Source organism: Pseudonaja textilis, chromosome 1, assembly GCF_049901715.1.
Source record: "Pseudonaja textilis isolate UNSWEBS1 chromosome 1, rPseTex1.2, whole genome shotgun sequence".
In the NCBI taxonomy this organism is placed as follows: domain Eukaryota; kingdom Metazoa; phylum Chordata; class Lepidosauria; order Squamata; family Elapidae; genus Pseudonaja; species Pseudonaja textilis.
The window spans coordinates 270,167,307-270,184,062 of NC_141990.1; the positions used below are offsets into that span (position 1 = coordinate 270,167,307).

The window sequence follows — 16,756 nt, forward strand, 5'->3', positions numbered from 1 at the left end:
TCTGTGGCTGAGTCAACTGACATGACTAAATAACTTTACATATTGAGAAACTGATAGAACGTTGTATGTAATCATGATACATTGCTACATCGCTACTTTTTTAGTAAAGTTCCATGTCTTTTGGTACAGTAACCCAGTCTGACTGCTATGTGAGTTTATACTTACCTACCGCTTCAGTGAAAAGGATGAAGACACAGACCATCAAAGATTCTAAGGATCCCGTGTGGAATGAAACATTTCACTTCAGAATTCAGAATAAAGTAAAGGTAAGGTAATTCTTGGAGCTGTGTTCTAACACATTTACAAAGTACCAAGTGTGACAGGCTGTCCTTGTTTGGGTGGAGGAATGAAGTCAAGATGGTAGCTGTGATTGTGCAATTGAAACCCTGCCCCCTTTTATTTCTGACACATTTTAAGAAAGGGTGGGGCTTTGATCATGTGATCATGGCTGCCATATTGATTATTTTTACATCCCTCTTCTTTCCAATCAAATGCCATTGAAGGCCCAACTTCTATGTTGAATTTCTCAGATGTTTTTTGTGGGGGATCCCTTTTATACTCAATATACAAATAATAATGTTGAGAGGCTAAAACTATGAAATGAGAGTTTTGAAAAATTTGTGCCTGATTGCATACTTTTAAAGTAATATCTCCCAATATTTTAAGTTCTGCTTGCTGTTCACCAGTCACTTCAAGTAACCATAAAACTAGAGCAAACAAAAGGACTGTGGACCAATCCATCCAACAAGATATGAATTACCAATGGTAGTCAAGAATCAGACCTGAGGCAAGAGACAATGCAACAGTGGAAATTTGCCATTTTGTTTCCCTTGTTTCCTCACAACAAACAACAATGAAAAACACACCTGATGCATCTTTCACTCATCTTTCAAGCATTTCAAACATCATTTGAAAATACTCAAACTGTATGGTGCACCTACTTGCAAAATTTTCTCTATTGCCTCCACATGTCTGTTCAAGCACAGCAACTTTATTTCACTAATAGACACAGTGGGAGAGTGCTCTATGCAAATCTACTGAGAGCAAAACAGCTGGGGGCGGGGGGGAAACCCTCAAGGCAGAGTAGGCCTAACTTCTCCTCATTTCTTACTTGTAAGAAATGTTTGCTCCCTGGATCAATAGCAGTTATGGATAAATTGCCTGGAGTCACTAGGAGTTGGGAAAAAACAAACAAACGAATAAAATCTTACTCCTTTTGCATTTTTAAAAAGTTTCATGGAAAACTCTACAAATCCGTATGGATTCCCATATGTAATTTCATGTTAATAAAATAGAACTTTTCCATGACTACACTGTAGTATGTACAATAGGGCCCTGGGGCTACTGGGCTAAGCTTCACCTGGATTCCTACAATAACTCACATCTTGTCATTTTAATGGCAAGGAAGTCCTGTTATGTGGAAAGCTACTATTGTTTGATGGATTGTATAAACAATAACAATAAATATTTATGTAGTCAGGATCTACAATTAGAAATAAAAACAAAGTCACCTACAGGAGCTGTGGTTGTTTATTTATTTATTTATTTATTTATTTATTTATATTTGTCAATTGCTTACAAGGTAATAGGTATAAGTAAAAACATAGTTATTAATACATGGATACATATAAGAAAAAATAAAAAAATATATAAAAGCAACAATAGGACAGGGATGGTAGGCATGTTGGTGCGCTTATGCATGCCCCCCTACAGACCTCTTAGGAAAGGGGTGAGGTCAACAGTAGACAGTCTAAGGTTAAAGTTTTTGGGGTTTGGGGAAGAAACTACAGAGTCAGGTAGAGTATTTCAGACATTGACCACTCTGTTGCTGAAGTCATATTTCCTGCAATCAATTTTGGAGCAATTAACCTTGAGTTTGCATCTATTGTTTGCTCTTGTGTTGTTATGGTTGAAGCTGAAGTATTCATTGACTGGTAGGACATTGCAATGTATGATTGTGCAGTGGTTAGAATGCAATATTGTAGACTAACTTACTGCTCACTGCCAGGAGTTCAATTCTGACTGGCTCAACACTGATTCAGCCTTCCTTCAGTTTGAAGTTCATAAAATGAGGGCCCAGATTGTAGGGAGCTGTGTATTGTAAACTGCTTAGAGAGGACTGTAAAGCACTACAAAGCAGTATATCAATCAATCAGAATAGAGTTGGTAGGGACCTTGGAGATCTTCTAGTCCAACCCCCTGCTTAAGCAGGAAACCTATACCATTTCAGACAGGTGGCTGTCCAGTGTTTTCTTTCCAGTGATGAAGAAGCTATAACTTCTGAAGGCAAGCTGTTCCATTGGTTAATTGTTCTCACTTTTAGGAAGTTTTTCCTTAAAATAATAGAAAATACACAGCTCAGGATTTAGATTTTAAGCAGTGGTTTGCTTTCCAAGCTTGTTTCAGTTTAGTTTCTGAATGTTTCATTACCAGAGTAGGTAACATCAGCAACATGATTTTCTTGTTTGATTCTCCTTAGCTGATAAATGTCTTGTGGTTAGTTGATCATGTGATTAGTTGTTCGTGTGGAGCTATATTTAAATTCTGAGCAGCTGATTGGTTCTCTTGTTGATTGGTCATTATACGTAAAAAAACAAAACCATTCAAATGACCAATCATTTATAAGCTAAGGAAAATAAGACCAAAAAAAAAAAAAAATCCTGCTGATGATGTTACCTAGTCTGGTAACAAAACATTCAGAAATTAAATTGAAACAAGCTTGGAGTGCAAGCTACTGCCAAAAGTTTCTCCTCTCCTTAGTTTCTATCCATTGTTTCTTGTCTTGCCTTCTGATGCTTTGGAAAATAAATTGATCCCCTCTTCTTTCTGGAGGCCCCTCAAATACAGAAATATTGCTATCAGGTCACCCCTAGACCTTCTTTTCTCTAGTTATATCCAAGGGTGGGATTCTACCAGTTTGCACCTATTTGCTAGAACCGGTTGTTAACATTCTAAGCAGTTCAGAGAACTGGTTGTTGGAAGAAATTATTGGCCTAATCCTGTAAGGAAGGCAGGAAGGAAACATTCTGGTGTTGCTTACAGAAACTGCCTCTCCATTAACCCTTATTACATTCTTGGCAGGACTAGACTTCCTATCTCAGGAAGGTCTCTGGAGTTTTCCCCCCTCCTTTGCTGGTACTTTGCTTGTGTGGAGTGACCATTCAAAGTTACAATGGCACTGAAAAAAGTGACTTACGACCATTTTTCACACTTACGACTGTTGCAGCATCCCCATAGTCATGAGAGGCCAGGCAAGGAGATACGTGCCTCGATGTGAGTGATATTGAGTTGGCCACACCCAGCCAATAACCACCAAGCCACGTCCACCCAGTCACAAAACCACCAAGCCATGTCCACTACCTAAGCCATGCCCACAGAACCGGTTGTTAAAATTTTTGAATCCCACCCCTGGTTATACCCAATTCATGCAACTATTCTTCATATGTTTTTGTCTCTAGGCCTTTAATCATCTTAGTTGCTCTTCTTTGCACTCTCCCCAAACTCTCAATGCTATTGCCATGTGCTAAACTAAGCTAAACTAAGCTATTGCTAAGTACTAATAGCGCTAACTGCCAAGTGTTGTTCCTAAATGCTATTGTTACATCCAGTATAATTGCTCCATTATTTTTTGCAAAGAAATGTTCACTCTTTTGTTGCCTAAACACAATGAAACATCAAGGGGGGGAAATAATCTGAGACAGGATGCTAGCCTAAATCACATATAGAACTCTGAAGTTCTTTTTGTTGTTTTTTCTCCAGAATATTTTAGAATTTAATGTCTACGATGAAGACAAAATTACAGAAGATGACCACCTCCTCACTGTTATGTTTGATGTATCTAAAATCCAACTTGGAGAAACGGTTCCCCTCAGCTTTCAGCTGAATCCAAAGGTGACTGCTCAACTGAACAAGCCTGCTTCTTCCACTGGGTGGAAAAGACACGTTTTCTCTTAGTTTTCACAACATTCTCGCTCTGCTAATGTGGAGCCATATTAAAAGTAGACATTTGGTCTGTAGAAGATAGTATTTTTCATATCAAATATGTAACTTTGAGCTGCAGCTAGTCACCAATACTTTTTTGGATTTTTTTTTTTTTGTGTGAGCTAAAAAAAGTCTTTGAATCTGTACAATGTAGGAAAGATTCTTGATTTTTCAAGGGCAGAACTTCCCTTTAGTGATAACAGTAAAGCCCTCATAGCTTTCCCCTGGGGTTTAATGGAAGCATGGACAGACAGGGTAGCTACAGGCCATCAGACAGGTGACTAAACAATGAGAAACAAGACATTCAAATAAATCCAGAAACATCAAAATTAACTCCTAATCAATTACAAATACATATAAATCCAATACTTTTTACAGCAGTCTAAATGAGGACTGATAGAAGATAAATGCAGAATTTTCTCTAATAGAGGAAAAACTCAAGAGATTTTTCTTCACAGTATTGCTTCACAGTAATGCGAGCTGTGTCTATTCTCCTATAAATATTTCGGTCTGGAGTTGAGAAGTTTTAGACAAATCAGAGATATGGACACCAATGTCACTCCAAAGTGATAGCCACATGAATAGCCTTTAAATTAATTAATAATTTAAAGATTAATAATAAACTATTTTTCCCATTTATTTCCATTTCTTCTTTCATTTTGGATGGCAGATCCTTTATCAGGAGCATAGACACACAGATGAGACAAGTAATAACATGTGTGCCACAATGTCTTTGTGCAAATGGTACAAATGATGTGCAAATTTTTATTTGATTTGCTGTGATGTCTGTAACATCACTGTGGCTTCTACTGGATGCCTCTGGGTTTTTTTACAAAAAAAATTACAAGAAATATTTGTTTTGTTTTTACTTTTCTACTTCTTAGGTATATTCATCACACTATCTGTAAAAATATTCAGTAAATATTGTACATAAGAGGCAATGCATTACCTTGTTGAGTTATATTGGTTTCCCTGAATTATATTTAACTTGTGGGTGTTGGAGGCAGTAGTACTGGTGGGGAAAAGACCTGGTTGGATTGCATGTTTCTGCAAAGGAACCTTATTTAAGCATTAAAAGGGCTTATTACTAAAGTAATGTGCAGAAATGTATAAAAATATGAAATATTGCATTTATTTTATATTTTCAGGGCAAGGAGGAACTAGAAGTTGAATTCACAATGGAGAGCTGGTAAGAGCAAAAATGGAAAGGTGAACCATAAAAGAGAATTGCCAGCATAGACAGCTTGCTTTAGACCTTACCTACTGTCAATATGCATCCAGATTTAACACATCTGGCAATAATAGAAAAGTATCATTTTCCTCAGTGATCATAGTATCAGGATTCCGGCAGTTACTCCAATTAAATCATGAGTCTCAAGCCAAACTTCCAAAACTTCAAAAGGATTTATTCGGAGTTAACATGTCCGGCACTGCCTGGGTGTAGCCGACTCTGAGACACATAATTCATTGTCACCCTTGACCCTGGTTTCCCCCTACCCCCTGGGTGTATCATAATTCATATTCTCCAATGGGACACATCCATAGCCAAGAATCATCAATCATGTTCTCCAGTTAGAATTTTGCGTGGCAGAAACTTCAGTCACCTAGTTACTATCTTTGAAAACTATTTATGGAATGCATTTTCAGTTTCCAAGCTGCCTCACTGCTCTTTCAAACTCCTTCCCCCCTCCCTTTCTGTTGGCAACTCTAAAAAGACCATAGAAATATTTTATAAGTTGACACATAGTAGTTCTAGCAGCCCTTCTATGTTGCTTCCATTTTTTTCTGGAAAGAATACCATATAAAGGGCTTTTGAGTTAAAAATCTAGATACTCCTTGATGGAGACAATGAGACCATGTTCCTCCTTGTTAAGTCCAATGAATATCTAGTTTGAGCAGTCAAGCTATGGAGTTGACGCATGGAAGTTTATAAGCATGTCAGAAGGAATATTGTCCTGGCTTCTTAAAACATTGACTGAAATAGTGTATATTTTTTCCCTTTTCAGCCCTGATGTTCCAGAAAAAATTCTTACGAATGGAGTCTTAGTGGTAATTTTTTATTCTACTCTAGCTCTTGAATTGAATAGCTGGTGAAGGGAAGGGTCTTAAACTGAGGGTGCTCAGCTTCCGGCCATCTTAACATTCTTCTGGGTAGAAATTGTTCACTTGGACAATTTAGTGACATATTTGTCTTGGAACAAGCCTGGGCTAGAAGACACATTCTAAGTGCCAACTTCTATATCAGATCTTCCTCAATCTTGAGAGCTTAGAAAACAGCAAATATTTGTACTGCATTATTTTTTTTGATATTGGTATGAAGATTGCTATCAAGAAATTGCACTTAATACAATCGCTTAAATAGGTTAGGACAAGAGATTGTATTACAAAGTCTGGATGAAATTTTTTCCCCCTATTATTCAAAAGATAATACCTAGCTGGAAAATTGAGAAATGTGCTGCCAGGTGTGGCTATACAATCTTGTATTCAGGAGGAATGATGCTGCAAATAACAACAGCCCCACAGTTATAAAAGATAACTGTGTCACAATGAAAAAAAAAAAATCCTGAATTCTGAATTTGGCGCAATTAGCTGAATTAGAACTAGTGTGTAAAATTGTACTTCTCCAAATTTATCGAGCAAAACAGTAACCAGTAAAAAGAAAGGCAGGAAGCAAAGCATGCACACAAGAGTAAAAAGTTAAGATGAATCAAATATTAAATATAACCTGACTAGAATGGGCCAGACACACTCTCTCTGCCCAGCCCAAGGTATGACAAGAGGTGGAAGGTGTATTATGTATGTGCGCCACTTTGAGTTACCTAGAAAGTAATAACAAGGGATAATTTTTTAACAACAACAAAAACAACAACAAAACAACAACAGTAATAATTTCTGGCAGCAACCTGTATCAACCATCAATGCCAGTCAATGATATTTGTGATACATTTTTAAATGTTCAGTTGACTGAGTTTCATGTTTAAGAGAATAAAAGTGATGATGATGATAATGATGATGATGATGATGATGATAATAATAATAATAATAATAATAATAATAATAATAATAATGTACTTGGTTGATAACTAGGATGCTGGCTGCAACCCGTATCAACCATTAGCACCAGTCAATGGTATTTGTGATGTATTTTGGAATGTCCAGTTGACTGAGTTTCATATTTAATAAATAAAGTATATAATAATAACAACAATAATAATTAACATATAAAGTAGGCTATCTTAGATATTGAAATGATTCAAATTGTCCCAGAATGAATAAAAATGAGTAATTGAGTTGATTAAAATGGATAATTGAAAAATGATTTACAAGTTAACACCTCCACCCCCCACCCCCCCACCCCACACTTCTGAAAGTATAAAATCCAGGAATCTCCTTCTGTTTCTATTATTTCTAAGACATACAGGTACTTTGGAAGACAGAAAACAAGCAGATGAGCTGGACATACTTTTAGATGCTGTAGTATCTGATCCCCCAGTCTGGGGGAAGGAGAAATAATGATGGCTTTGCTAGCCTTTCACACCTACTAGGGCTGCTTAAATCCTGTGGAAGGATTTACTCAAAAACTTGTAAATTTAAATTCTAAACTTAGACAAGTCAAGCCTAAAGCATATTTTGCAATCTGGAAGCAAATGGAAATTCACTAGAAAGTAGAAAGGGAAACCGTTTCAAAAAATGAAAACACCATGATTAATTATTCCTTCACGTGCTTCATTTGTGCCTATTCTTAGCACAGTGCTTATAAATAAATTCAGTGCTTAGAACCTGATGTTTTATGTACCATTTTACCTTCATGTCATTCTGCATAACAAACTCATGGGATAGAAGTATAAAAAATGTAACTTTGACCAATACAACATCTTTTATTATTGCATTTTTAAAATAACACATCTTATACAGTCTCGTGAAGTTGCCTGTTTAGAAGTTCAAGTGAATGGGGGAAGAAGAAAAGGTATCTTACCAGGTAAATTACAACTTTTTATTTTTATATTATGCAAGAAGGACTGATTAGTATTTTGTTTTTTTCTCTGCAAGCTGTTCCCTTCACGATCCATACTGAACTGCTATGAATTTATGGAATATTCAAAAACATTTTCATTTCATTAGTAAAATTCCAGAAAAGTAAAATGTTGACAAACAGTGCATCTTCTGTCAGCAAAATTCAGAATTAATTTGGATTAAATTGGGGAAAAGGCATGTGTGAAACCTAGCAAAGAGGGATTTTGACTTTTATTAAAAAGTGTTGACAAACTCAAGTCAACAATTTTGGGCCTTATCATTCAAAGCATTTTGGATAATTGCTGAACTGAACACATAATTAATACATTTTGTCATTTTAGCAATTTATTTTAGACATCCCCTTCTCCATTTAATTTTAAATGTAAATTTTTAAAGGCCTCTATAAGACAGTTGACTATATTAAATCTAGAAAGATTTTTCTGCTGATGGATTATCTAGTGGGATCAGAAAAAGGGCAATTATTTTCCCATGACAATTCATCATACACTTTCAAAAGTCCTACAATATATATATATAAAATATGCCAGTATATGTATCAATTTATTTTTGTCTTTTTCTACAATGGGACATCTTTATTAAAATGGATTTATTTGGATTTAAATATGCAACTGAAATTTAAAAAACTGCATGTAACATTTATCTAACAGTTGCAACCATGTCCATTAAAATAGTGAAATTGTTACTACATTTCTGAAAGGAAAGTAAATGTTATTCCTATTACTACAGAGGAGGGAATCTACTCTAAGTTTATGTACTGAATGTATGGTTCAGATGAAATACAAAAATGTAAAGTAAGATTCATAGTTCACTTACAAGATTCATTAGAGACATATGAAACAACATCAAGTCTATTCATTGTGAACTGTGGCCTATCCCCAGCTTCATAGAACATTTTGTGTTTTTGTTTGTAACACCCAACATTTAGCAAAACTCGCCATAAACAGTGGGGTGCTGCCTATGGTTGTGCAGATTTGGTGAAATCCATAGAAAAAGATCTGATCTATCTGTATCTCATGGGAAAAGATCAGATCTGTATCTGTCTTCATTTTATCATTCCTTCCCAAAGATGTTATAAAGAATTGCTTTTGTGAAATGCAATAAAGGATGCAACACCTCATGAAATTTAAAACCCCTTTTGATCTGAAATAACAAGTAGTTAGAATATTTAATTGCATCCTAATATAGCAAATAATAATTTTAATAATTCATATTTTGCACCCTAGAACTATGTTGAAGTAACTCCGTTACTTAAGACAGGGACAATATTATCTTACCTTTTCAGGGGTACAGGGCAATAAAATGAGAGAATCTGGAGCGGCCTATGAAAATAAGATGCCCGAAGCAAAGAATCACATGACATCTCCTTCCTCTTGGCAGTTGTATGTTATTTCAATACCAGAACAATACCCTTCAATATTCCTCCCGGGGTGGCTGGCAGGACACTAAAGGAGCAGTCTGATTCCATATATGTCATCTTACTCTATCTTGCGGCAATGGCTAATTGTGAAGATGGTTATTCATTCTTTGATAATTGACCACTGTTTTCAATATCTAGATTTGGTCTGTTACATGTGCTCTTAGATACATTTTTAAAATATCTCTCAAAACCATTTTGCATGTTTTGATATTCTTCATATTCTAAAGGGACCACTAAATATGTTATGCTGGAATCCACATACCAACAGAATATAAGTTTGATTTATGCTGCTCTCCAATTTAATGATTGAATCAAGTGATCAGGGAATGAAGTTCTACTTACAGAAAGAAGTGTGTGTGTGGATTAATTCCCTTGGTTCTTGTTAAGTTCTACTGGGGATTAAAGTAGGAATTTACGAAGATCTCTTCTCTTCTCTTCTCTTCTCTTCTCTTCTCTTCTCTTCTCTTCTCTTCTCTTCTCTTCTCTTCTCTTCTCTTCCCTTCTCTTCTCTTCCTTCCTTTAAGAAACTTTTCATTAATCAAGGAATCTAAATGGCGTCTTCAATGTTTGTGCATATTTTATAGGATCATTAATTAATCACAATCTTGTTTTGTCTTTCCTTTAGAAAGAACTTTTACTCTTTCAGTGAGTGGATCCTATGAAGAAGCTGAAAATCTCACTTTAGGTTACTGGCTTTGTCCTGCTTCTCCTGCTAAATTCCACTATATCAAATACCACCAATCAGACCTTAACATTGAATTTCCAAGAAGACAGTTCTGTGCAGTAAGTTGCTTGTCTCCATGCTCATAGCCTGTACCTATCCGAGAGTTTGTTGCAGAGCTGTGTTTCCACAAATTTGTTGGTCCAGGGAGGCCTCCAGTAGCTGAGTCACTTCTGTTTCAACTGCTGCTCCAGGGGAAACTTTGCAACTAAATTCTTGATACTGTTCCCCAATCCCGATTGCTAGATTTAAAGCACAGCTTGGTGTCTTTAATGCCAATACCTATTTTTACTCCACCCCATAAAACAAACCTGACATGGCAATTTTGAGGTAGGACTGGGGCAGTAGTTGGAGAATCATTTTTTTTTTGTATAACCTCATTGGAGGGAATGGAAGTAAGAGGCATGGTGGCTCAAGTGGCTTAATGACTCTGGAGATGATCTCAGCTCCACAGATCGAGCCCAAGCATTGCACGGCAGGATGAACCCCTGCCACTTACTTCACCTTCTGTCCACCTAACAGTTCAAAATCATGTTCTGTGCAAGTAGATAGATAGGTACCACTTTGGTGGGGAGGGAACTGGTATTGTGTGCATGTAGTCTGATTCCTGATGGCTCTGAACCTTCCTTGTTGCGGCGCCCACTTGTGAAGCAGCTCCAGGAAAGGGGACCTTGAGTGATGCTTCAGGAAGAGCCACACTTTCTCTCTTGTGTGAAGCCAGCTCGCCCTCTTGTGTTGTACCTGGGAAAGCGCACAAGTGTGTCCTATAACAGGGGTGGTACCTTGGCAAACTACTACTCTACAATTGCATTGTGCTCTCCTGGATACTGTAACAACACCATATGATGATGATGATGATGATAATGATTGGAAGGAGGGCACATTGTTCAATTTCTTGGCATCTGTGATGAGAATGCTCATCAGTCAGTACAAATGTGACTTTGGGGCTGGGTGGAAATGCCTTATAATTCTTAGTAGTTTGATGGGGGAGGAAACAAACATTTAGGCTGAGCAATGGACTGCCATCAAAGAACACTCATTAGTAGTCAATCTAGAACACTTCCAAAAACCAGAACAAGGCCAAAGTTGCTTAAATAGCTGGAAAAGAATTAGTGGTGAGCCAACCAGTGGTCATTCCACTTCCTGGCTATCAAATATTCCTTCATGATCACTACAGCTATTGTAGCCCCAGCCAATTCCTTGTCATTTCCTAGCAGAAATTTATTTATTGAACTTCAAATAACTTCATCACAGTCATTAACCAGCAGCACTTATGTATTTTATATGCAGATTTCCAGAGAAAGCAATGAATCAACGACTATTCCTTTGAACTCACTTCCAATAAATGACAAAGTGATGATAACACCAGTAAGAATCAGCTATTACCCTTTTAGGACAAAAATATGCAAATATACTTTTAGTTCAAAGAGATAATATGAAAACATGGGTACCAAGGTTGGGCAAAGGTTGGGTAAAGAGGGCCAGTGTTTTCACTGTATGTGACTATATCATAATACTCAGTGTTATTGGCTTCTAACATGCCACTTGTACGGTCATCTTCATAGGAATATTTTTTCTTTCTTATTATTCCTGTTGTTTGATGTAACTTTTAACCATAGTCCAGAGTATGCTAGGCTTTGTAGCATTATGCAGCACCGGGGGGTGGGTGGGGGGGGGAGGAGGATATAATTGAGTAAAGAGTTTCAGATATTACCAACTTTTCTTCATAACTTAGTATTTCAGCTAAGCTTCTCTTATTGCATTATGATTTGGGTTCAATAGTTCTTTTGATCACTAGTCAGTCATGAAGTAAATCTCACTTTTTCATTTGCCTAATTTAAATTTAAAAAATTAATAAGAAACAAATAAAGATCTACAATATAGTTATGAACCTACATGTTAGATGGCTTTTCTATTGTCTATACAAATTTATATCAGGTAAATCTGACTGGATGTTTAATTATTTATTTAATTATTATATCAAGCGTATAATTATTATGTTAAAATTTAGATCTGGGGGAATATATGTGAGGGTTAATCTATCCAATTTTGAGAGAAAGTTTCCAATTAGCAACACTGTAAGATGAAGGCAATTGCTTGTGCCTAATTCTTTGCACATTGAGACTCTTACTGAGCCACAAAGATATTGAGAAAGTAGAATGTATTCTAAAACTGAAAGAAATGAAAGCATAAACATCCTCTAGCATTTAACCTCCTTTATTCTTACCTTTTTTCAAAGGACAAAATAATTGATTTGAGCGTGAAGACAAAGGAATGGTAAGGAGGCATTTTATAATCCTGAACTATAATTTCACACGTATTGTCTAATTCTTTTGGTCTTAATATGTCTTGCTTTAATGTAGTACCAACCTAATGTGATTTTATTATGAAAAGTAATTTTAACCAGCTGACAATATGTTGCTTAGAAGAGTGAATAGCAGGACTCATAAAAGCCATAAAAGTAACCATGAGCAAGCAATTAAAATCTGATCCCATTTTTAAAAACATGTAACACATTAAAAAGGGAAGTAGGCTTTGACTTCATGGTATTGGCTGCCATATTCACTGTCAACACTTCTATGGATAAACCTGCTATTGTCATTTATGAGGGAATCATAATTGGCAGCACTTTCCAAGAGGTATACCTACAGAAGTAAATGGTACGTTTCCCTGAATGTCACATTTGAAATGTGTTTATTTGCTCTTTGTTTGGATATGAATATGTGAATATTGCCTTTCTCCTTGTTTAGAAAAATCAATGTATTCCTCAAAGAGTTAGAAAAAATAAGCATACTAAATTGCACTTAATTTCTTCATACTACTTCGTTAGGCATAGTAAAAAGTATCTCTGAAATACAGTTCTTCAAAAATAAACAAAGAAAATCCTTTACGTTTGTAGATATACTCTGCCACAGAAGGTTGAGTAGAAGTAATTTGTTCCTTTATGTTTGGAATATTTGTTTTCAATCACATTTTTATCTTAATGCACTCAGACCTAAGGAAAAGGATCGGTCTAGACCAGGGGTGTCAAACTGGCACCATCACGGAATCATCACATGATGTATCAGAATTCCCCCCTTCATTAAACTGGATGGGGGCGGGGCCAGCACATGATGCATCCAACCTGTGGGCCATGAGTTTGACACCCCTGGTCTAGACAGAGGCAGAATCAAATAGGTTAAGAAAGAAGGAATACTTTTGGTCCTAGAAATGCAGATAAAATGCCCAGGTAAAGTGTTATAACACAAACAAACAAACAAACAAAGTAGGGGGAATTCTTGTTAAGTGGTTAAGGTGTTTCCCTAGGTCTGGAAGGACTGGAGCTATCCATGAAAGTTTATTGAGTGATTTAAGGTCAGTCATTCTCTCTCAGATCAAAGCATCCCACAGAGTTGTAACTGTGTGAAAAATTGGAAAGGCGTGGCTATATATGCTGCCTGAGCTGCTGGAGAAAATGCAGGATGCACAGTAATTCTGTTGATTATTATTAATAATATATTGCATGGTTTCCTGTCTTAAATGTTAAAAAACAGTTTTCCTATTTCCAAATGATTCTAGTTGTTTCCTACTGTACTGACTCACATGGTCTTAAGTCTAAATCCAGCTTATCCTTTTGGGGGAGGGGTTGCCTTTTTTCTTCCAAAACAGCCCAAAACTTCACAAAATGTTATAATATGATCCCAGAATGCTACAACGAGTCATAAATACAAGAGCCCGAAATATAACCATGTGACCATGGTGGTGGTGTGGCAGTCATAATTTCAAAGATGGGTCTACACAACATTTTTTGAATCCATTGTAACCAGGGGTGGGATTCAAATTTTTTAACAACCAGTTCTGGGGGCATAGCTTAGTTGTTGGTCATGGCTTGTTGGTCATGTGACTGGGTGGGCGTGGCTTGGTAGTCATGTTATTGGTTGGGCATGACCAACTCAATATCCCTCACATCGAGGCACGCATCTCCTCGCCTGGCCTCTCGTGACTGTGGGGATGCTGCAACAGTCGTAAGTGTGAAAAATGGTCATAAGTCACTTTTTTCAGTGTCATTGTAACTTTGAATGGTCACTCCACACAAGCAAAGTACCAACAAAGAAGGGAAAAAAACTCCAGAGAAGTTCCTGAGACAGGAAGTCTAGTCCTGCCAAGAATGTAATAAGGGTTAATGGAGAGGCAGTTTCTGTAAGCAACACCAGAATGTTTCCTTCCTGCCTTCCTTACAGGATTAGGCCAGTAATTCCTTCTAACAACCGATTCTCTGAACTGCTTAGAATATTAACAACCGGTTCTAGTGAATAGGTGCTAACTGGTAGAGTCCCACCCCTGATTATAACAATCATTCAGATTGTTAAACACCTGGTTGTAAGTTGAAGACTGTCTATTTTATGTACATATGCACCTATCTTTTCCTGCTTAACTGCAGAAACTAACATTTCACACAACTGAATAACACTTCGTTGGATAGGCTCAATTGATCAAGAAGGAGGCAATGGTCTACTTTATCCAATGCCTTAGCAAAATTTAAGTGATTGTAGTAGTCCCTTGGTCCATCAGTCTGATCACATTGTCTAAGGAAGCCATAAGATTTGTTTTACATGACCCATTTTAATGAATCCATGTTGGCTTCTAGTCATTTCCCTGTTTCTTTCTATATGTCTGATTAATTGTCTGCCCAGATTGTTGCAAAAGTAGTTGTCATGGTCCTGATGCTACAATGTTTCACTATGAAGCTATTTGTTCTTTCCAAGGCTCTTGATAGGTTGATACAATGAGTTGTATATGGTTAGTCCTCCCACAGATTAATAAATGATCTTTGCTAGATTTAAGCCAATAAGATACAGCAGCATTTATAATGAATTTCCTGTCTACTTTAGGACCCAGGGGCTGTTTAAAAGACCAAAAGCTCTTGATGTGCGCCTAGGATATGGTCTGTGCTCAGATGAAAATAATTTCCTGCAGAAACGAAAGAAAGTGGTTGCTGCAGCTCTGAAAAGTATTCTTCCTTTGGGGCAAGGCCTGAATGACCATGAAGTAAGTGGATAACAGAATAACAGAGTTGGAAGGGATCTTGGAGGTCTTCTAGTCCAACCCCAGTATCACCCTGATTCCCTCCAAACTGTATATATTAAACTGGTATAAATTTACGGGCCTCTGTTTACAGACTTTTTGTATGAAAAAAAAAAGACCTTATGATTTGTGTGTTTGGATGATTAAAAAACACACACTAGATAATACTGCAGAGTAAGATACAATTTTATAAACCTAGTTGTATTTGCTGTAAAAAAAAAATTAAAAGCACGTCTTCGTATTTTTTTTTTACCTTTTCTTTTTGTAGTTGACTCTTTTTTGCAGTCATGTGCTTGTAATTTGGGCACTTGGCAACTGGTTCTTATTTTCAACTGGTTGCCGCATCCTGCAGTCATGATACCATGATTTGTGATCTTTTTTCCCTAATTTCTGCCAAAAATGCTCATTGAGAAAACTGGATTCACTTAATGATCACACAATTAGCTTAATTACTGCTGTAATTCGCTTACTGTAAAAATTGTTGTAAAATTGGGTCTGATTCAATTTACGACATTATGTTATAGTATTTGGATTTGGCTATTTTGGCATTTTTGAACTCAAGATTCTTTCTTTAATCTCTTCTGTTTAAAAGTGTGTATACAGTTTTGTCTATTATATTTATGTAAGGTGTTTTTTTTTTAATATTAATCCATCTATTTTTTCTCATACACATTCCAGTCTAATATTGCATTTGATGAAATACAATCCTATAATGAGAATTTATGACAAATTAAATACGTTTATTTGAAAGATTTTGATGGAATTCTTTGAGGACTTTTTAAATCTATAGAATAGAATAGAATAGAATAGAATAGAATAGAATAGAATAGAATAGAATAGAATAGAATACTTTATTGGCCAAGTGTGATTGGACACACAAGGAATTTGTCTTGGTGCAAATGATCTCAGTGTACATAAAAGAAAAGATACATTCGTCAAGAGTCAAGAATCATAAGGTACAACACTTAATGATAGTCATAGGGTACAATAAGCAATAAAATCATACCAGGAAAGAGTCAATATAAATCATAAGGATACAAACGACAAAGTCATATTCTCAGCTACTCTTTGGCACAAATGCAGGGAGAAAATAAGACACTCTTCGCTTCAGTATTTAGTAACACAAAAGCTTATTGTTTATTCCTTCCTCCAAAGAGTCTGAGATAATAGCTAAGCAAACAAAATAAAGTTGGATCTAACCCGAGTTTCCTGGGATTCAATATTTATAATAATTTCCCCTCATTACCCTTCATTACCCCTGATTACCCTTATCACCCATGATTACCATTTTTAATAATAATTATTCGTATGAACTCAATCACATGAATCATGGTTAATGCGTAGAGCTTCACTTCATAGCATTTTACATAGACTGCGCATGTTATTATGATATAGAGTTTATTCTGATGAAGAGGAATGCCATCCTTCAGGTCGCTGTGGCTTCAATTCAAATGCAAGTGTTGCGTAGTCGTGACACATATAGTCACAAGTGGGAGGGGATGGGTGATAAGGAGTGATGAGAAAATTAATAGTAATAG

General features: G+C 36.3%; 1 protein-coding gene across 1 annotated transcript in view; it reads left to right on the forward strand.

Moving 5' to 3' along the window:
• LOC113442234 (cytosolic phospholipase A2 epsilon-like) overlaps positions 1 to 16,756 on the forward strand; it is a 43,582-nt gene that overhangs the window by 13,438 nt on the left and 13,388 nt on the right. Inside the window, exons 3-11 of the mRNA XM_026709702.2 lie at positions 130 to 266; positions 3,760 to 3,891; positions 5,130 to 5,170; positions 5,988 to 6,030; positions 7,897 to 7,960; positions 10,059 to 10,216; positions 11,445 to 11,522; positions 12,394 to 12,431; positions 15,026 to 15,182. Coding sequence (XP_026565487.1) covers positions 130 to 266; positions 3,760 to 3,891; positions 5,130 to 5,170; positions 5,988 to 6,030; positions 7,897 to 7,960; positions 10,059 to 10,216; positions 11,445 to 11,522; positions 12,394 to 12,431; positions 15,026 to 15,182 — 848 coding nt within the window. The remainder of the gene's footprint in view (positions 1 to 129; positions 267 to 3,759; positions 3,892 to 5,129; positions 5,171 to 5,987; positions 6,031 to 7,896; positions 7,961 to 10,058; positions 10,217 to 11,444; positions 11,523 to 12,393; positions 12,432 to 15,025; positions 15,183 to 16,756) is intronic.